Below are 20,409 nucleotides of genomic sequence, written 5' to 3' on the forward strand. Positions count from 1 at the left end.
CCAGGCTAGCCAATAAGGGCGGGGTCCATCGGGCCCTGATCGGGTCTGAGGACTGAGGCTAATGTACCCAGTACCCAGTGATACCGAGTACCCGCCGTTGCGATCCGGCTTACCTTCCCAATTGCACCTGGCCCTACAATTGGGTTAGCACCTTGGCAAGACTAGACAATATCCCTCTATTGCCCTCTCTTACCCGTTCGCCGACTCGCCAGCTAGCAGGAAGAGATCAGTCCCTAAACAAATCGGATTCCGTACACAATCAACAAAGTGTGAAGAAGAGTCCTTAGCAGTGTATCTAGTTTACGCCTGAAAGGAAACACTGATTGCCCTACACTAATTGATACTAGAAGGTGTTGTAACGAGCTCATTGACCATTATCCAATCGCATGGAGAAAAGTCCAAATCTCGTACATACCATGTCTACATATACGAGATCATGCACAGTCCAGCCACACACCGGCACCTTCAGTCGTGATCCTCTGGCGTCGCCTCATCTGGAAATCAGGCAGAGATGGTCATACAATTATCTTGGACCCGTTATTGGCTTGTTGTTTACGCCAGCCAGTGCGGTCCTGTCAGAACACCAGGAAAAGCCTGTGGAGATTTAATTTTGAAGTCCCATCGCCCTGTGTGCCGCCTGCGAAGCTCAACAAGTGCGTACAATGTTTTGAAGATACCTAAAGATCTGTGTGAGAACGGATGAGTCTAGATCTTCAGTTGCAATTGATGAAAGGCAAATACAGTCGGCACCAGCAACATGTCTCAACAATACACTCCTCCTCGGACTGATGTCCTGAACTTCTTCATCTATACCTTCTCTGCCGCGGCGGGGTTACTGATTTTGAGCGGCCAGGATGTCAGAGTTTCACCATTTTATCAACATGTCATCTCCATTTTGCTGGGTTTCATTGTGTTTTTCCTTCCTGCGAGTATCTCTCTACGATTACTTCTACGGAGCATTCTAATGTGCCTCCACCATGGAAAAGTGCTAAGAAGGTCCTACTGGCAGAGGCAATTCCTGACATTGCAATGCTTGCTATCAGGCCTTCTTGGTCGTCGTAAAATACAGGTGCGGGCCACACTCCATCCGCACATCGGGACCGCCAGATCTACCCTGGCGGCTGAGTGAGACGTCTTACGAAGCTGCACGAAGCAAAGATTGTGCCATCCGCTGCCACATTCAACGATGATGTCTTCCTTGGCATATTCGTATTCATCCTCCTCGCGGTCACTATCTGGCTTATTGTCTACATCCACATATGGCAAGCAATCGTGCACCTGCTGTTGATATTGCACGTAACTTTGCTTTGCTATTTCGCTAGCGACTCTGCAGCTCTGACGAATCTGCTTTTGGGGGGTTTTCATCATATACGCGACGAGCTTTTATGGTATACTCGGAGACCACAGAGTCGAAAAGGCGGTATTCGCACCCGCATGCTTGTGGGGTCTTAGAGGGCTTTTCGAAAGAGCAATCAATGGTAACTACGACGCAGCAGTCAGCGATGACTATCTACGGAAAATCGAGAAAGGAAGAAAAAAAAAACAAATGCTAGCAAACGGAGGTATGGTGAGTTCTGCCGGTAACGCTCATAAAAGTATCACTCCGAAAACCAAGAGTTGTGGGGGGTCAGGAATAAATACCTCGGAACGTCAAAGAAGGAGCAGTTTTATCAGTCGAGACGAGCAAACTGACAAATGTGATCCCAAAGAACAACCAAAGCACGGTAGGGAAAAAGATCCTTCTCGCTGCGATCGTGATTCTCAAGAGTTTGCAAAAACACCAGAGCACGATAGGGAACAGGATCCTGCTCTCCACCAGCGTGAGTGCCAAGAACAATCAAAACAGGATATTCAACAGTATCTTGCTCGTTGCCAATGCGAAGCACCAGGCGATGAAATTGAGAAACGAATCTACTGAGTTCCCCTCTCTTTTACAATCATTACCACTCATATCTACAACGCCAAACAGTGTCGCGTTTGAGGAACAATCTGCTCTCTCGTGCCTAGAATCTGTTGATTCGAGCTTTCCCACGAGACTTCGTAAAGTCTTTCTCGACTTTACACGCTCGGGTGCCACGGACGGTCAATCTCATCCCAAACTGGCGGCATATCGGTCCATGGCGGATTTGCAGTTTAATATCTTCGCCAACCTCAAGCAAGTTATTTGCGAACCCGTATTACTCCTTCAACAGCCGTGGCATTAAGAATGACGGACGACCATCTGGTATTTGACATCGAAGATAATCGGCCGCCTGTGGAGTCAGGTCCCTTTCTGATGGCATTCGGAATACTGTACCAGCCTTTCTTGGAGCCGTTGGAGAGGGTTGTTGTTGGGCAGGTCCGTGACTGGCTGGAGGGCCGTTGGCGGGTGCGAATCCGAGGGGGCGGTAAGGCAACTGAGTGGTTGTGTCAGTGTGTCAAGGTGTCAGTCCTTCGGGCGGCGCTGGAGTCCCTGGCTCCAGAACCAGGGCAGCAGGGTCCCTGGCTGTGCTCGGACCATTCCACCTGCATCTTGTTGGTTAGCAGTGTTCTTTAGCGGGTGAATGTGCAGCGTCTCTAATCGCCCCCTTCCAGACACTTGAAGTGTTTGCCACACCTCCCCCGATTCCCCAGGAAAAGGACCCTGTCAAATGTTCTCCCTCCTGTTCTCCGGACTTCAGCACCTACTGCAAAGTGATCCGACTTGGCTTGCGAGCGCCGAGGTGGAACGCCTGGATGGGTCTTCGTTTCGAGATGGGAAGATCCCTGAAAGGCAAACGCTCGGACACTGATTGAGGGCGGGCGGAAGCGAAAAGAGCAGCTTGTACCTCATAGGCGTCGATCTGGTGGTTCGCTTCGCTTTCTGGTCAAGAGAAAAATCCGGCCACTGCAGCTCCCGCGTCCCGCCCAATCCACCGCAGAGCAGGACATTTTGTGGCGGCTCATGATCAATGGTGAGAGGCCCAAAACAGGCGCCTGGGCCACCTACCTAGGCAATGAGCTTACCTAGGCCATGGATGGGTAAAAGCCACCCGCCAGAGATCAGAGCTTCAACGGTTAGTGGGCTGGGCCTGCGGGTGGAGATAGGAGCGAGAGGAGCGAGGGGAGCAAGAGGAGCCAGAAAAATAACATCCTACAGGCTGCTCCATCGTCTTGGTTTGTGCAGGTGCCAACCCCCCCAATTGTCAACCCGCAACTTTCCACCCATCTGAGCCTATCGATGACATCCGTTGCAATCTGGGTACAATCCTTCCTCTAATGACATTATAAACTTTGCAAACCCGTCTCGCCGTATTTCCTTCGTGGCCTCAACCAACCTGCGACCAAAGCTCCCTTGGGGCATCATCCTGCCTATTCCAAGCCAACCCGCCTGCTCTTGGATTTGATCTTGGACCTGGTATGTGGAGGAATCATGACAATATAGTATCGAATCGCTGGTGAGAGGTGGTCCGTGACTGCATACGCACACCAGGAACTATCCTTGCCGCCCCGGCAACTCGGACCTTAGCCTGCGCACTCGTCGATCTCTGTTCCTTCTGCTCTGCACCTCCGAAAAGTCTGCTTCCACAATTTGGTTCCAGGCTCACTGTCTTCGTCCGCCGGCTTTGACACCTAATATGTGGTGGAGAACATTCGGGATCTTACCGACTATACATGAGCGGGAGACAAATTTGCTGCTGCGGCTGGCGGAATGACCCTCTGACATCACCATGGAGAGTGGTTTGAAGAAGTTATGGACTCGACGGAAGAGCAAAGGGAACGAGGGAAGACAGGAGTCGAGAGTGGGCAGTCTGAGAAAGATCCAGAGCACCGAGCACATCCTCCGGTCAATCACTACAAGCCCGGGCTCAAACCACACCCGGACTACCTCGACAGACAATCAATACAAGCCAAGTGTCAGTCACAGGGCTCAGTCTGCGCTGGGTGGTGGTATCGCAAGACCCTCAACCTCTTGGTCACGACCTGGCACGGATGGAAGCGGCAGTTTAATGAACGCCGTCACTCGAGCGGCTGACTCCGTTGCCAAAGCAGAGCAAGAATATCAGTATCCTGCAGATAGATACCCAAAAGACCAGGTCCGACCCAAAACCCCTCGCTACGTCGACATCTTCTCCCTCTCAACCTCAAATAGCCCAATCCTCAGACCTGGGTACAATGAGGACGTGGCCGAACGGAACTTGGATTTGGCTCGAGTTGCTCTCGAAGGCACTCACGAGTATGTACCTTCTTCCAAATTCCAAGAAGAAGTTGCCGCCAGGAATGCATATCCTAATCTCCCTGGAAGCGGTAGCGTTGATAGCTCCCCGTCTGCCCATCAAAGTGGGTTTCATGGCAGCCAGTCGCCTGTTCAGATGAGAGGGATATCTAGCCCTGCGAGCAGCCACCCGCGGTCGCCGCAAAAACCTGTGGAGCGGCCTTTTCCCCGACATACTCAAAATATCCACAATTCGATCGGGACGCATTCCCGACAACAAAGTCATCAATCTTGGGATTCTCAAGGACAGTTGCACGAATTGCCGGCTTCAAGACATAGTACGGAAGACCCCCGTCAAACACAATCACTTGCGAGCCCCGCAACGACACTAGCGAGCAGTTCTCACGAGCCTATGCTGGCTCATGGCCATCCTGGACATCTTAGCAGGGGTTCGGGAGACTTCCAGGCTCCCGTCTTTCCCAATGGTGCTCTCAGCAGCTATCAACTTTCGACTTCAGAAGTGACGCAAGTGAAGTCTAATGAACCATTTCCATTGCACCGTCAGGGAATTGTCACCTCTCCAGACCACTCTACGGATTCACAAGGCCATAGTTATTCGGTGCGGTCGCCCTCAAACTTAAGCAACGCGTCTTCCGTGAAGCGCACAATCAACCTCCCCAATCGAACAATTATGGATTTGACCGGTAATGATTCAGAGGTTTTCTCTGAAGGCTCTCCTCCGTCAAACTACAGCTCTTCTCCCGTCCTAGAACATGCGAAAGTTGATACAATGCGGAAAGGACAGGGAGTCGCTACGTTCGGGCCGTCTACAGAAGACGGGGAAACCGACATCGAGTTGACCCAGGCAACAAACCATTCACCTATTAGGGGGGAACAGCCAGCTGCTGCTGATGTTCCACAATCTCTTCAACCACAGCCAGAGTCACATTCAGAACAGCCCAGGTCAGAAAACCCTCCTGCTCGTTCTCATTTTGCCATCGGTTTTTCACCCATTACCACTATTGCATCCGCATCGCCTCGAGCAAGCGTTATTTTGGAAGCGCCAAATACATCTGACAAGACAGAGGAAACTCAAACCAGCTCTAAACCGGTCGAATTGCAAAACGACCAGGATGTCGCCGGGGTAGCTGCACACCCAGGGCAGCATGTGCAGCGCAACGAGCGCAGCCCTGATCATCCTTCGAGGAACAAGGTCAAAGAGATCGAGAAACAAACATCGAGACCGAAGATAGAGAGTGGAAACGAAACTATCGCTGGAGCCGATAGTGGGAAGTCCGTCGAGCCTGAAATACAAGAGGCACCAGCAATTCCGCCATTCGAGCCCGACCATGATATTGATCCGCTGTCATCGCCTCGTCCATACATTCACATGCCTCCAGAGAGTCTCAACTCGATCGAACCTGTTGATCCAGTTCGTCCCTCCAGCGTGAGCACAAGGGAATTTGCAAACACTCCTAGCAGATCAATGCTGACAAGTGTTCCCGAAGAAGTAGAAGTCAAGAGCAACGGCCACGCAAAGCCGCCAAGGAAGTTCGTGACTAGGACACGACCAACAGGCAGTCATCTGTACATTGACGATGACTTTTCCGAGGATCAAATTCGCTCTATTCCCGGGTACCAATCGACCTTTGACGAAAGAGAATATGCTCAAAAGCAAGCCGATGCTCGCGCAGCTCTCATTCGACTTCAACATAGTTTGAACGAGGAATTTCTTACACAGCCATCCCCTCCGCCAGAGTCGCCATCAACCAGATACAACCCTCCGAAACATAGTTACTCCTTCAGCGATGGGAAGCCAGTCGCACCGTCTTCCATCTTTTCACAGGTCAGACACTCACCTACCCCGGCAGATGCGATCGGCGAGGCTGACACACGGTTTGAGGATGGTAGAACGGAGACACCTTACCATCATTTGACGACAGTGTCACACGAAAGGGAGGCTGGAAAGGCTCGGAGAAAGAGATCAACCCGTAGTGCCGCTGCATCCCAAGAGCCTTATGAGAAGGGAAAACAGAGAGCTGAATCAGAGCTCAACGGGCCTGGTCCGTCCATCATCAATGATCTGGAGAGTCCGAAGCCACCTCTACACCTGCCGCCCCCCCTTCGCCTCAACGGCCATCCTATCAATCATCACCTGCAATATCAACCACCAAGTCCAGGCGAGGTCTCTCTATCAAACTTCCCAATACCTGTGTCTTCTCCCCGGCAATCATTCATTCGACCATCAGTAGCTGACGACGCTGAGAGGCAACAAACTCCGACTCCAACCCAACAGCACGCACCTCAGCACCCGCTGGCTGGTAGCGCCGCTGGGATGAAAGAACGCATCCTGCGCCGGCAAGCTAGCCAACGGAGTCAGGCAAGCGGCGGCTCGGCGTTTAGTATTCCTTTTCATATGATCCCGGATCGATCGAGTAGCAGACGAGATCGGTCAGTGATGGAGGCCGACGATTAAAGCCGTGGGATTCTTCTCTTTGTTAATGTTTCAGCCGCAAGACTTGAGCTTTGGTTATATCCGGGAGGAATTTGTTCCTTTTTGACGTGTTTTTCTTTTCCACTGCAGTTACTTCGCAAGCGACAATAGGTGGATGGGATTCAAGAAAAAGTTGTTCTTGTTTGTGCCATGCATGTACATATCAACGACCCGTGACGACGCTTGAGATAAGATATCGGTCCGATCTAACTTGTTTGTGTCCAGATCCTGAAATCTACATAATACTCTAAATACAAATACCCCTCCCTCGCTGTTGCTGCGGCTTCCGGTCAGGCTGGAACATGGAGAAAACGGGGGACTTTGTACATGAATGAAAGGTCTTTTGGCTCTTGTCGATGCCTTTGAGTCATTCGTTCGGGATGGTGGTCGCTGTCCACGCACTCAATCGTCGCTGTCGCCGTCGTTGAAGAGATACCACACGCGCGAATATCTATTAATGACAACAAACACCGTACGGTTCCTAAACTTAGATCCTTCTGCCCTCTCGATACGTATGGCTATTGCCGCTGCCGTTGCTGCAGTTCTAACGCAAGTAGGCTTGCCGTGTCCGGAGGGAGGTATATGTAAGACCTAGCCTGCTTTACGGGGCCGCAAGGGGCATGATATTGAGGGATTCTATCGTGCTTCCCGGATTGTGTCGCTATGGATGTACTAGGCAGCTGGATACCCTGTGTAGGTAGGTCGGGAGCTGCTCCATACTCGCTAGCCGTGGAGAGTGGTCTATTGCTCTGGGGAGGTAGTTCAAGTTCGAGTTCGAGTTCGAGTTCGGTATATTAGTTCTTGCACATAGATAATAGTCCAAGGGCATGGTCACATGTACGTGTATTACGCAGTAGATCACACATGCCTCTTGTCGTCTTTCTGGGGTCTGATTCACAGTCCTCCGTGTGGAGACTTTTATGCTGGAAATGCATACGTCGTGATTCCCTTTGTCCTGGCGAGGTGAACACCAAAAACATGATGGATAGATAGATGAACCCCCCCTTGCCCCTCATGTGGCCTCTATTTAGATCCTCATCTGTACATGGACACATTACGCACAAGGACTCCTATATGTACTTACAGGCCCCAGACCCTCATCCAGCCTTCTTGAGACTTCACCCAGCCTCTTTCGTGTGTGCGGCCGCCTTCCACGCCCCTGCTACTCTCCAGGACTTCCTCCTCGCCTGGGAGACGGAGCCATTCATCCACACAGTCGGGTATCTCTTCCTTGACGTGACTTACCACGACGAGGGCCTGGGAGGGCATGAGACCCGTGAAACGGACGCTGTGTCCTTGCGCAACTGAAACAGGGGCCTCGGTAGCGGTTGAGACGTGCAGGCTCGGTGCCTCTTGTGTCGTTGGTGCACCGTGTGGTCTTATCTTGTTCTCCCCGAATTCAAGCCACAACATGGCCTTGTCCCTCGTGTCCGCAGACAAGCCCGAGAAGGATTCATCGAGGATGATTATATCTGGCTGTTTAATGATGGCACGAAGGAGTAGGAGAAGGCGCTGTACGGAAAATGGGAGCGTACCGAAAGCGTGGTTTTGTTTGTCGGTTGCCCAACTCAGATCTGATCCGAAATGGGCACCAGAGGCATCGATGGCGTCTTGTCGAAGCTCTGGCTCCCACCAGCTTAGAAATCGATTCACCATGTCACTTCGCTCTGGGCTGAGATTGGGTTTCCCTGCGTAGGTCTCCGCCCATGCACTTTCTAGCACTCTCCTGACAACCAAGTGCTTGGGGAAGAACTGATGGATTTCTGGAGAAGAATGCCCAATTCGACTCTGGATCTCCCACAGACTCAACCCGGGGATTCCTCGCTCGGGATCAGGTAATCTTGTGCGGCCGAAGAACTTTATCGGCAGCGAGTAGGACTGTGGGTGGTCCGAAGTCAAGAGCGAGAGAAGGGTGGTCTTTCCGGACCCGTTAGGGCCAAGGAGCGCGAGGCGGGTGCCTTGGCTAATTGTCAGATTCAGACCCGGAGTGGTGTGCCCGGGTTGTGGGGGAGGATGGCCGAGAACGGTTTTGGATCCGTATTGCACGATGATGGACGAGAGTTCGATGAGAGGGTCGCTGAGCTGTCTATCTCTTTCACCGGGGGAGGGTAGCACGGACCATTCCTGCTGTTGGCAGGATGCTGTGGGTTCCAAGGCAGATCTGGAGGGGGTTGTGGGAGTAGCAGTGACGGCGAGGTTAAGCAGGTCATCAAGAGTCTGTCGATCACACTTCTTTATCTCTGTCCCATTTTCGAGAGACCGTCCGATTTCTCCCCTGTCTTTCGGTGCAGGACTGGATTCTTCAAGCATTTCTGGATGTCTTGATATCCCTGTCTCGCTCAAGACGTCACCCGTCACGCCAGCCGGGGGAAGGCCATATTCCCTTGTGATTTGGTCGACAAATATTTGGCTTGCGGTTGAGGTTTGCGACCCAGAAGCTACATTCACCCACCGACGTATATCGAATAACACTTTCGACTTTTCACCCATCAATGCCACAGTATGGTTATGACCAAGCACGACCAGATGGGTTATCCACTCTGGTATCGGGTCTTGAGGGCGTAGTCCGAGCATCAGAAGTGGGCTTGATCGGTACGCCAGCTTCTTTAACATAGGCGACAGGGTCACCAACGTAGGCGGATCAAGGCCCATGAAGGGCTCATCGAGCAAGAGAAGGAGTGGTCTGCCAAGTAATGCCTTTGCGATCCTAGTTCGTCTGGTCTGTCCATTGCTAAGGTTGCTTACTGGCATGTTTTTCAATTTTTCCAACCGTAAATCGCTCATGACTTTGTCGAGGAGGTGGCTGTCGACACCTTCATCTGGAGCTCTTTGTCCTGGATTAAGTTCTGTGTCGCCCTTGAGATATTGCATGACCGTCCAATCTGTTTCCTCCCGTCGACTCTCGTAGCGAGCACTGAGGTATGCGCCTCTTACTCCTCCCGATCCACCAGCCAGTTGTCCTTTCCCGCTATTGAAGCCCACATATTGAATCGCGCGAGAAGGAACACGCAGGCGGTGGTCCCTCCGATCATCGATGTAGCCGGAGGCCAGGTAAGGGTAGGACCTTGCATTAGGCGGCACACAAATGTGTGAACCCCTTAGGATCTCGAGAAATGTCGCGCCATCCGATGCACTGATGACGGCCCAATGCTCACTTGTCCTTTCGACAGGGTGACTTTTCTCGTAAATCGTAGCAGGTAGCTCGAATGTCAGGTCTGGGAACAGAGGTGGATTTGAAGAGTCATGGCGATCGGCTGATGGGTGTTCTCTGTAGAATGTCCCATTGCGAATCTGAATGAGGTTGAGTCGGCCACATTTCAAGGATTGCCTGAAGAGGCAGATAGCTGTCCTTCGCATGTCCGCCGCATGATTCTGTTGTTGTTTGTAGAGCTGGATATGTGAGATTTATGAGTTGGGAAATCGGAGAATCTACGTAGTTCCGACGTCTCATCTCCAATTTTTGGATGGGGACTCGGGGAGCAATCAACTACTCCGGAGCTCAATCAAGCCAGAAAAGGAATAGGAGGATCCAGTGTTGGTTTCAAGGTCATCATTCCAAGGCCAGCTCTATAACCAGCTCTAGATATCTGTTACATGCACGCATGGGCCCACCTTCGCGCCTTCGCTATGCCGGAATTCATGTAAAATGGCACCAAGCAAGAAGCCCTCCGTCCCTCCCAAGCTCATCCGCCCAAACCCAGTCGTCCTGACTGGCACTGCTGGGCCAATTGTTCATCATCATCGATCCTAAAGGAAGTATTCATTCCGTCCACCTCTTGATGGTGGAACATGTCGTAGCTCATCCTTGACGGCGCTAAAGAGCTTGAATGATGGTTTCATGTCTTCGCCAATGTCGCACACCGATGCCAGGTTTCCACATCTGTAGCAGTAATTCGGGGCACTCCATACCGTCACCACGTCTTGACTCTTGAAATGATATTTGTAGCCTTCATTGACTAATTGATGCGCTCTTGCAATGAGGTTGAGGCCGTTGACATGGCAGAATTCCTGACTGACTCGGTCTCCAAACAGCCACCCGGCTCCTCGAGGCGATACTGCCCAGGTTTCAACGTCTTCGGGGTCTGACCATACGAGATCACAGAATGCGCCTTCATGAGGGATTTCTTGTGCTCGTGCAACGACTCGCACCTGATCGAGCGTTCTAATTTCTGGAGAGAGACCGCCGTGCACACATAAGACTTTGCCATCTACTATGGCTCCTAGCGTCATAAAGTCAAAGACTTGACAGCAGGCTTTCCAGACTGAGGTGTTTCCGTATTTCTGTACACACTCTTCATAGAAGCCGTACACTTGGGTGATCTGGCGAGACTCGTGATTTCCTCTGACCAACGTAATCTTGTCGGGGTATTTTGCCTTGAGGCATAGTAGAAGTGTGAGTGTTTCGAGGGAGAAGTATCCACGATCGACATAGTCTCCAAGGAAAATGAAATTTGCGTTTTGTTTGCGTGAGATGACATTCCCTGACTCTGATCGCTCGTCTTCGATCTCTGAGTGTTGTGATGAGGGGACGTCTTCAGCATCGCTGATCTCGCTGCTCTTCTCGCTTGGCGTACCAGGATGTTCTATTCCTCCAAGTTTCAATTTCTTCTTCAGTTTCGGGTCTGTAATAGTAGAAGGTGGTTCAATGTCTGCGGAAGTAATGATGTTTGCGGGTGTGACAGGTGTTTCGGGTGCCGATTCATTAGGCATGCCTCCTGCAACTCGGAAAAGTTCGAGTAAATCGTAGAATTGCCCATGGATATCGCCGCAGATCGTGACCGGGGTAGACACAGGCTGGATGTTTGATTCTGATGATTGGGTCAGATGTACCTCAGGAGACTGCGGCATTGGATGTCAAACCTTCCATCATGTACTCCTTGACGATCTCGCAGAGCTGCTTCATGTGGTATTCTGAGAGATACTTGCAGTTCTTTGCCGCCTCAAGCCACTCGTCGGGTCCTGCCGATCGCTTGAGATGTGCTGGCCCTGGGACTGGGACCTTAATTGCGCCCATGGTGCTGGTGAAAAGGAGGTGATTTGGCTTGGATCTGCCCGTTTGTACGTAGATTCGGTGCCCAACTGGCTGGTTGGGGCTCTTGGGAGGTATCCAGGTGCAGGAGGAGTTCGGAGGGCCCTCACAAGGTCGACGTAGTTGAAGACCTTCGGCTTGGGCAGGCCGAAGAAGGCGCGGCGGTCGTTCTCGTTGACTTGGCGAGAACGGCGGCGGGCTGGTGGAGGAGGGGAGGTAGAAGGCGATGAAGAGGGCGAACCCTCAGGAGATTCTTCTTCGAAGACGGGAAAAGCTTCTGGAGCGTCCGCCGTCTCTACGGCGACGTTGGCGGCGTCCAAATTGCGGCCAGTGGTGGTGGAGGCGGAGGAGGGTGTGGTTGGCGATGTGGTCGCCGCTGCAGACATCGCGGCACGTGAGTGGTAGTCGGCAAAAAGTAAATCCGATCCGAGAGGACGAAGGAGATATTTATGGCAGGCTAATGCCCCTCCTACCGTCCTGTATTCACTATTCACAATATTACTTATTCACTTGCAGTCACATTGACTGTATGGTGACATTGTCTCTTCATGAATAGGGTGGTCGCGGTGACTCATTCACGGTCCTACAGGCTCAGATATCGATCTCTCATTGTTGTCTTACTTTCGACTTGGATTTTACAACAATGTCAAGTCACGCTAAGAGTCGCGCAGCAGCAGGCGTCCTGCCTGTGAATGCTGCGGCCAGGAAGAATACAGCTGCTCAGTCTGCGTCAAAGTCGTCTCCAAGGACGCCGGCACCCAGGCTGAGGCTGATCATCCGACGATTACCCCCTGGACTAACAGAAGCTGAATTCTGGACAATCCTCGGCGACGACTGGAAAGTCGGTAATGGTAAGGTTGAGTGGGCGGCTTATAAAGACGGAAAAGTGTCTAAAGAGTTGGGCGCATTGCTCCAAAATCAATTGACCCCGGGCTGACTAGATATAGTGCTGCAAAACCTTCGCGACCAGCCAGAGCTTATCTCAAAGTCAAGGAACAGTCACTGTTGGATTTGCTGTCCAAAGCGGTCAGGGAATCATCATTTCAGGATGCTAAAAACACTAGCAAGGATCCTTGCCTCCTGGGACCACCGTCTCTGGAGTTCGCACCGTACAATAAGATGCCTGTTCCTCGCATTCGACACGACGGTAGACAAGGCACCATCGATCAGGATCAAGAATTCATCGATTTCTTACAAAGTCTCACTGAGCCGATCAACAAACCAGCATCGAACGGAGCCGAAGCCACCGATGTCAAAGCAGACACGGTTACCATCACTCCACTAGTCCAGTATATCAAGGAGAAGAAGGCCAACAAGGCCAAAGAAGCCGCGCAGGCCAAAGCAGCGAAGCGGGAAAGTAAGGAGGCCAAACCCACTAAGAGTGAGCGTACTCCGACAGTCATCATCAAGGGCAAGAATACTCCGAACTCGACTGAGAAGGAAAGGGAGCGAGTAGCAAAAGCGACCCAAGATGCAGTGAAGGCGGCCAACAAAGCAGCGGCTGCTTTGCCGGGGAAGCAGACAACATCAGCAAAACTCGAAACTAAACAGGCATCAGCAAAAGGGACCCAGCCGCAGCCCTCCGCATCCACAGCATCAACACCTGCTACCACACCTGCGAAGCGAGAGCGCAATCGAGAGCGGGACAGCGGAAGGGCTGCTGCCCGCATGCTGCAGAGGGATCTGGGGCTCCTTGCGAGAGAAAACACCTCCCAACGCACTCCAAAGACTCCATCGTCGAGCACAGCTACCACAAATGACACTGTAGCTTCATCGTCCACAGTGAAACCGTCAACTCCTACCACTGCAGCGATGTCCTCAGAGCCTCCTGGAGAACAGTCCAAACCAACAACCCCAGCTCCAACCACCACCCCTGCAGCTCCTCCAACCGGTCCACGTGCTGCACGAACTCCAAATGCCACATCCACAAAGCTGGAACCACCAAACGCACCATCAGCGTCTTCGGCTCGACCTTCGTCCGTTCAACGCCAATCCAAAACCTCGTCTCCTCCGCAGCCCACCTCCGGCGCAAAGTCCGCTTTCCTCAAGCACGCGAACCAGTCCCAAGGGATCACGGAGGATCTTCTTCAGCAAGTGTTCAAAGAGTTCGGAGCGATAACCCGCTGTGAGATTGATAAGAAAAAGGGACTAGGTTATGTTGACTTTCAAGAGCCCGAGGCATTGAAGAAAGCCATGGCAGCGAGTCCGGTCAAGGTTGCGCAGGGGCAGGTCGTCGTGTTAGAGAATAAGTCCCACCATGGGAAGCGCGGAGGTGGCGGAGGCGGAAGCGGCCAAAATCAGACAGCATCTGGACAGGGAAAAGCAGGGGCTGCATCGTCATCTCCCGCAGCGGTTCCCCCCGCTGCAAACTCCCCCAAACCAGTTGGTGCCGCTGCACAAGCCACGGCGGCTTCACAGACCCCCACTGCTGCTGAAAGTCCGGCGGCTGCGTCCACCACAGCCATGCCCCCAGCAACACCAACCGTAGCAACCCCGCCTACAGCGCCGCGAGGGACCGCTCGAGGAGGCGGAAGCGGCGGTCGTTCGGGCGGACGCGGGAATAGTGGAGGAAGGAGAGAGGGTGCCCGTGGTGGCAGCGGGTCTGGCCAAGGCCAGGTCGGTGGGAGACAAGGCTATCGTGGTGGTGGCGGAAGAGGAAACTTTGGAGGTGGCAGACGCAGCGGCGGAGGTGGAGGTCAAGGAAACGCAAATGCAACTGCAACTGCTGGCGCTGGCGCTACCGCTACCACTACCGCCACAGGGAGCACTGGTTTAAGGGGTGCTGAGGGAGCTCCCAGCGCCGCCCCAATCCCAGTTGGGAAGGAAGACGGAAACAAAGATTGAGTGAGCATCGTCATGACGAACAATGGACTGAGCTTTGCGTGGAGAGTGAGAGTGCGAGTGCAACCCACTTTCGGTATACTCTCAAGTCACTGGTCCTGATTTTCCAAAGTCGCGAGCAGGACGAGCGCAGGAAAGAGAGCGTGGGAATGAAATGCTCGGATGAGAATCAATTCAACGGAGGTCAGCTCAGAGATAGATAGATGGCCGTCCAGCCCTTTCTTGAGCACATGCTTTGGCTTTGATATACGGTGGAGCCAGGACTCCGATACAGGACACCGCCCGAACCAGATTACGTTCGTTATTACATGTGGTAGAGTACAGAATCTATCAACCTTTTGTGGTGTCCTACTGATCCGACGTACCCGATTCCAGCTCCCCCCTTAGGAAATTTCCATGCTGTGGCTTTTCTTGCCCCGGTGCTCTCCGTCCAACATCTAACAACAGACTGTTTCTTTAACCTCCCAGGTACATTGATCGCATCATGTGAATGCTGATATACATGCCCTGACTTCCTCATCTGAGCTTCCCGCCTACTAGGCGGAGACAGGTAGGCCGGTAGATAGGTAAGTTGCATTGGCACCCTGATCCCTTTGCCAGTTGAAATCCCATTGCCTAAATGCCACAGTTCACCGCCTCCTCCTCGTCGGTCGCGCTGGCTCAAATGCGTCGTCGTCATCGTCATCAATCTCCTCATAGCTCTGACTTCGACTCGCACCGGTGCTCCTCCCATTCCCCAGGATGCTGTTCTGCGAAGTGGTAAAACTGAGGGTTGATTGCTTCTGCTTTGAAGCCGCGACGCGGGCTGGTGGCTTTTTCGTCGCTGACATCGTCGATGATGCGAAGGAGGCGGGTTTAGTTCTGGCTCCGCCTCGGGTTGTCGTTGTACTTCTGGCGGCCGGTGTTGTGTTGCGGGCCCGAGTACTTGTGGCGCTTCTACTCTTTTCGGGGACGAACATGGCTTGGGAGTCATCTTCGTCGTCATCGTCCATGACGACGTCGCCGTCCTCCTGGCCATCGTCTTCATCGTCTGGAATTGTGCGTTTCCGCCACCGCGAGGTAGTCGTCGTTGCGGCGGGTTTCTTTGCTGCGGTTGTTGCTTTGCGATTAGTTGTTGTCGCCGATGAGCCTGCTCGACCACCCCTTCCTCTCCCTATTCCTCTCGCTGCTGTTGTCCTTGGGGCGGGTGTTTCGTCCTGGACATCTTCATCCCCCTCGCCGTTTCTACTTTCCAAATCCTCTGAATCACGCAGCAACGCCCCAGGAGTCTCCTCCCACGGCCCATCTAGATCGCTATCCCAATCATCCGGCTTCGGTTTAAACCTCGCTTTACTCTTTGATGCCTTGAGCATGCCCTTTGCAAACATTTCCTCCATCATTGCACGCTGCTCTTGAATCTGGGTGGCCAGATCTTCATCATCGTCGTCATCTTCATTCGCGTCCGTTTGCAATCTGACTAGGTGCTTGATCTGATCTGCGAGGGACTCATTCACGAAGATTTCCATGGCATGTTTGTCGTCCTTTTCTACGTATTGGTTCACAGCGTCGCCGAAATAATTTTGGGGGAGGATGGTGAGGGACTCGGCTTGAAGGAACTCTCGGACAAGTTTGTCAACTTTGATGATTTCTTGACCTTGAAATCTGGCCATGATCTCCTTGTCTGCTTCAGCATCTCGAGCCGCGCGGGCTGCTGCGTTCTTCTTCTTGACATGGAATTGCACCACGTCGTTGGTGTTGGCGACCTTGTCAATAAACCTGTTCGAGAAGCGCTGCGGATTTTCGATGTCGAATTTGCCGATGCCGTCCGCCGAGGTCGTTTCAACGCGCAGTCTGATCAAGGGCAATGGGCATTCTTCCTGCTCTTCATCCGGGTATTCTCTTTCTTCTTGCGCCTCCAACCATTCTTCCCTGGCTTGCTCGATTAGTCCGTCCACGATCTTGATCATGTGGCGTGTCAGCTCGGCACGATGGTCATCCTTGGATTTAGCGATCCTAACGGCTTCCTTGTCGGCGGCAAGGGCAATGTCTTTGTACACGAATGGCCGAACAGTTTTCAGTCGAATTGGTTCGCATGTCATTTCCCGGCCGGTGATGGTAAGAATTGCGACCTGTTTAGGAGCAGCTTCACCCGGGATTAAGCTTGTGGCCACAGAGGAGCCGGGTTGCACAACCTTGAAGTTCATCTCTGGATTCAGTCTGGGCTCGATATCACACTCGTGTTCATGACCCCAGATGACAAGATCCAGGAAATCAGGTAGAAAGTTCTCGGGCAGGTATGATGTCTCGGCATAGGCATGGTGGTTTTGATGGACGCATATCAGATTGTACCAATCGCTCATCTGCTTGCTTGGCCGGTGGAATTTGACCTTGCCATCCCTGAATGTGCGGTAAAGTCGCTCATCTCGAACATTAGAGAGCCCGTACAGGGCTAGTTTCGTGCGTCCTTTCTGTATTAAAACAGGCTTGACCACAATATTATCACTCTGAGGCGTTTTCCCGTAGTAGTTGACCAGCCCGGAAACGGCGAGCAAGTCCAGGGCAGAGTAATGGCCCTCTCCGGTCGGATCATCATGATTGCCATGGATGGAGAAAACTGGGATTCCGACATTGATGTTGGCGTCTTCGTAGTTGACATGGTCGAACGTGGTGTCGAAATGCTCCGACTCGTCAGAGAGCATTTCGAGCTCGCAAGGCTTGTCGCCCAGACAGTTAAGTCTCAGGGAGCGCATGACATTGTACATGGATTTGCGTGAGGGCTTGTTCTCGTGGAAGAGGTCACCGGCGAGGAGGACCATATCGACATCTCGATCTTTGGCCAGACACATGATTTCATGGAACGTCTTCCAGGAGTCGTCGCCTCGGATTGGGTCTCGTTCGTGGGCCCCGACATGGTTGTCGGTGGCAACAAGGATGGTAATTGTGTCTGCCATGACGTCTGTGTTTTAACGAAGCAGAGAGAACCTGAAGAAGGAGTGTCTGTCAAGAAGAGTGCTGAGCAGAATGACGGCTTTGTGTTTTCTGGGGAGGCGAGGGCCGAGTGTCTATCTTTTTGGGAAATGGCGTGTTTGCTGCCTGTTGAGCGGAGCAGAAGTGAGCAAATGAACGGAGCGGAGGCACAAACAGTCCTGTGCTGGCAGACGGTGATAATGATGATACGTATTCTGACCCGAGCTTGAAGCAGATATATCACAGTATGGCAGCGCGTGCAGGGATGCAGCAGGGAAGTGAAGTTGTGGTCATTAGGTGGTCATTAGGTGGTCATTAGGTGGCTGTTAGGTGGCTGTTGGGTGGCTGTTAGGTGGCTGTTAGGTGGCGGTCTGGTGTTATTAGGTGGTCGTTAGGTGGCAATTAGGTATGGGTGAAGATTACGGGCGAAGAGCGTCGACGGAGCCGCGTCGCCACGTCCTCCCCATCCCGCCAGGATCAACAGTGAACTACGCGCCTCACCCTGAACTTCACCCTCGACGTCGCAGCCAACCCTCTCGACACATTTTGTTGGTTAAGCAGATGAAGACTTGACCATTCTTGGAGAGATTCTGGATCTATCGAGTTGTTCATGTTCATTGCTTGGTTGGGCGACCGACGGCGATCGATTCACAACCTAGAGCGAGAGCGACGCGACTGACACGACATTCTGGACATTTCACATGCCGCAGCAATCGAAATCTGATCCGGACCAGCTTTGTCCCGCACACTCTTGTTGTTCTCTGTCACAGAGCCACTCTTCAACGACCGACTACTCTTATGAAGTGACACTGTTGATCTGATTCCCTGTTTCCGCCATCCTCCCTCGCCGGGCCTTGCTGTCGGCCGAGGAACGACGTCGGCGGATGCAGCAGCAGCCTTCCGACTACATAGCTACACAGATAATCTCACCTGACGCCCAAACACCCATCACCTAATACCTCACTCAGACATACCACCGGCTTGCACTGGTCACCACACTTGTCTCGAAAATGCCCAAAGGTCCCAAGTCCATCGGCGTCCTGTGCGCGGAGCTGGGCATGGACGGTGTTGCCGAGTCCAACCTCCGCAAAGATGCTCAATCCTACCTCAAATCCAACATCGACGACCTTCCAAATGCACCCGATGAAGCTATTGAGCCCGTCGCCTCTGACTTTCTCCAGTCCGGAGGTGGTAACCGCCACTTCTCATGGGACGCTGCTCTGGTAAGCTCCCCTCTATTCGGGCAGGCACATCGATATTACTAGGCGCCCTTAGATTTGCGTAGCGGCTGACCTAGACATGCAGAATTATCAATGGGAGGCAAGCGAGCACCGTCAGACCATCCTCAACTACGTGACCGAGATTATGAAGATGCAACGCTGGTATACCATCGACCGCCTTCATAAGCGCATCAATGGTGCCGCCAACTGTCCCGGCTGCTTGTTGCACTCTCCAAAGCAAGGAAGCCCGGAGACCGTCGACGGCGAGGGTGCTGTGGACCGCGTCATAGTTTATGCCAACGAGTCTTCTGGTGGTAAGTAAACCCCCTATAGTGGCTTTGAGTCACCAGCCCGTTCGACCAAAGGGAGAACAACAGGCTGACAGCCATACCTATTTCTCCCGCTAGAATCCGATGCCGGAAGTATTCATCACGCTTCAGGCAGAGTTGACGCACCCCCACACAGCGAAAGCAGAAAGCGGCAACGTGCCAGCCGCGACCGCTTCAGTATTTCCGAGAAGAAGCAACGCAAATCAACGGGGCCGCAAGAAGAGACAGGCACAGTCGCCGGCCTGAGAGAAGAATCTCAAATCCAAGTCCCGCCTCATAACAACACAGTTTTCCCGAATGCGAGACCTTCAATAACCGGCTCAACCGCGCACGCGGGCTTCACACCAGTCAACCCAGCAGTCGTCATTCAAGTCCCCAGTCTATCTCAGCCTGAAGCTCAATCCCCCGTGCTGGCTCCTTCTCCAACGCTCAATTTCAAGGATTTCAACCTCTCGATGCGCTACCGCGGCAAGCAGTGGCACTTCAACAGCATCGCGCACAAAGCCAAAGTTCTCGAGCAGATCCTCCTCCAAGAAGAGAAGGACGTCGAAGCCTACCCAATTTTGGCGTTCTCAAAGGGGGTCAAGAAAGCGGCGTTTCGAGGCGATGAGGACTCCGATGGAGATGACAGTGCCTTGAAAGATTACTTCCGCTTTTACACGCATTTCATGAACGACAGATTCCCCAGCAACGAGAAGATATTGCTGGAAAATGGAGTGAGGCCTTCGGCGTAGCTTTAGGCAGAACAGAACAACCTGGGCTGCCCGCCATGTACGGAATAAATTGATGCAAGCAGGATCTACGGGCTGGTGTCGGCAAATGGTTGTTGGATTAGCGTAGGAGTTGAGGCCATCGTCACGATTCCCAATGGCTGCAATGGCTACCTGCCTCATAGCTAATTAAAACCCCTAGTAAATGTCTCCATTATTATTAAATATCCCTCTCTGTGGACTGCTGGCCCAAAACGGCTAGCAGGCTTCCGCCCCGAGATTGAACCATCAGTCGAATTAATCTGTGACAACACGCCTCAATCCTCAACGCCTCCTTTCTCTCTGATCTCGCTGCGATAGACAACTGACTCTCTCAAAACCCTTACCCGCGCAAGACTCTTAGACTGATCCAACCCTTGGCTCAGTCTTGACGATCAACCCAGCTTTCTCTTAGATCTTTTTATGCACCCTGCGCCTTCTGAAGCCTCCCAAAACGCGACTTCAGTAGAACACACTCAGCAACTCCCTTCACCTCCTACGCAGCATGGACTTCCAGACATCGAACACCAGGCCTCTGGCGGCCTGCTCTCCACGACTAGCCCCAGAGAGCCCAGTCCAGATCCGGAGGATCAATCTGACAATGTCTCCGTCCATTCCGGAAGCACC

At 52.6% G+C, this 20,409-nt stretch overlaps 6 protein-coding genes across 6 annotated transcripts; 3 read left to right on the top strand and 3 right to left on the bottom strand.

Annotated features, from left to right (window-relative positions):
* Positions 1-3,689: 3,689 nt before the first annotated feature.
* On the top strand, positions 3,690-6,650 carry A1O5_01645 (uncharacterized protein; the record flags this gene model as incomplete). Its single annotated transcript, XM_007742261.1, has 1 exon — positions 3,690-6,650. One exon carries the CDS (start codon positions 3,690-3,692, stop codon positions 6,648-6,650), a length of 2,961 nt encoding a protein of 986 aa, XP_007740451.1.
* A 1,098-nt stretch (positions 6,651-7,748) lies between these two features.
* A1O5_01646 (uncharacterized protein) lies at positions 7,749-10,025 on the bottom strand (the record flags this gene model as incomplete). Its single annotated transcript, XM_007742262.1, has 1 exon — positions 7,749-10,025. The coding sequence occupies one exon, from the start codon at positions 10,023-10,025 to the stop codon at positions 7,749-7,751; it is 2,277 nt and encodes a 758-aa protein (XP_007740452.1).
* Positions 10,026-10,415: 390 nt separating this feature from the next.
* On the bottom strand, positions 10,416-11,682 carry A1O5_01647 (protein phosphatase; the record flags this gene model as incomplete). Its single annotated transcript, XM_007742263.1, has 2 exons — positions 10,416-11,476; positions 11,529-11,682. 2 exons carry the CDS (start codon positions 11,680-11,682, stop codon positions 10,416-10,418), a joined length of 1,215 nt encoding a protein of 404 aa, XP_007740453.1.
* A 658-nt stretch (positions 11,683-12,340) lies between these two features.
* On the top strand, positions 12,341-14,541 carry A1O5_01648 (uncharacterized protein; the record flags this gene model as incomplete). The annotated part of the gene is made up of 2 exons (XM_007742264.1): positions 12,341-12,594; positions 12,645-14,541. The coding sequence occupies 2 exons, from the start codon at positions 12,341-12,343 to the stop codon at positions 14,539-14,541; spliced, it is 2,151 nt and encodes a 716-aa protein (XP_007740454.1).
* Positions 14,542-15,167: 626 nt separating this feature from the next.
* Positions 15,168-17,468, bottom strand: A1O5_01649 (double-strand break repair protein MRE11; the record flags this gene model as incomplete). Its single annotated transcript, XM_007742265.1, has 1 exon — positions 15,168-17,468. One exon carries the CDS (start codon positions 17,466-17,468, stop codon positions 15,168-15,170), a length of 2,301 nt encoding a protein of 766 aa, XP_007740455.1.
* Positions 17,469-18,494: 1,026 nt separating this feature from the next.
* Positions 18,495-19,767, top strand: A1O5_01650 (uncharacterized protein; the record flags this gene model as incomplete). The annotated part of the gene is made up of 3 exons (XM_007742266.1): positions 18,495-18,707; positions 18,790-19,018; positions 19,112-19,767. 3 exons carry the CDS (start codon positions 18,495-18,497, stop codon positions 19,765-19,767), a joined length of 1,098 nt encoding a protein of 365 aa, XP_007740456.1.
* Between the last annotated feature and the right edge of the window lie 642 nt (positions 19,768-20,409).

Source organism: Cladophialophora psammophila (assembly GCF_000585535.1).
Source record: "Cladophialophora psammophila CBS 110553 chromosome Unknown aczJe-supercont1.2, whole genome shotgun sequence".
Lineage (NCBI taxonomy): Eukaryota > Fungi > Ascomycota > Eurotiomycetes > Chaetothyriales > Herpotrichiellaceae > Cladophialophora > Cladophialophora psammophila.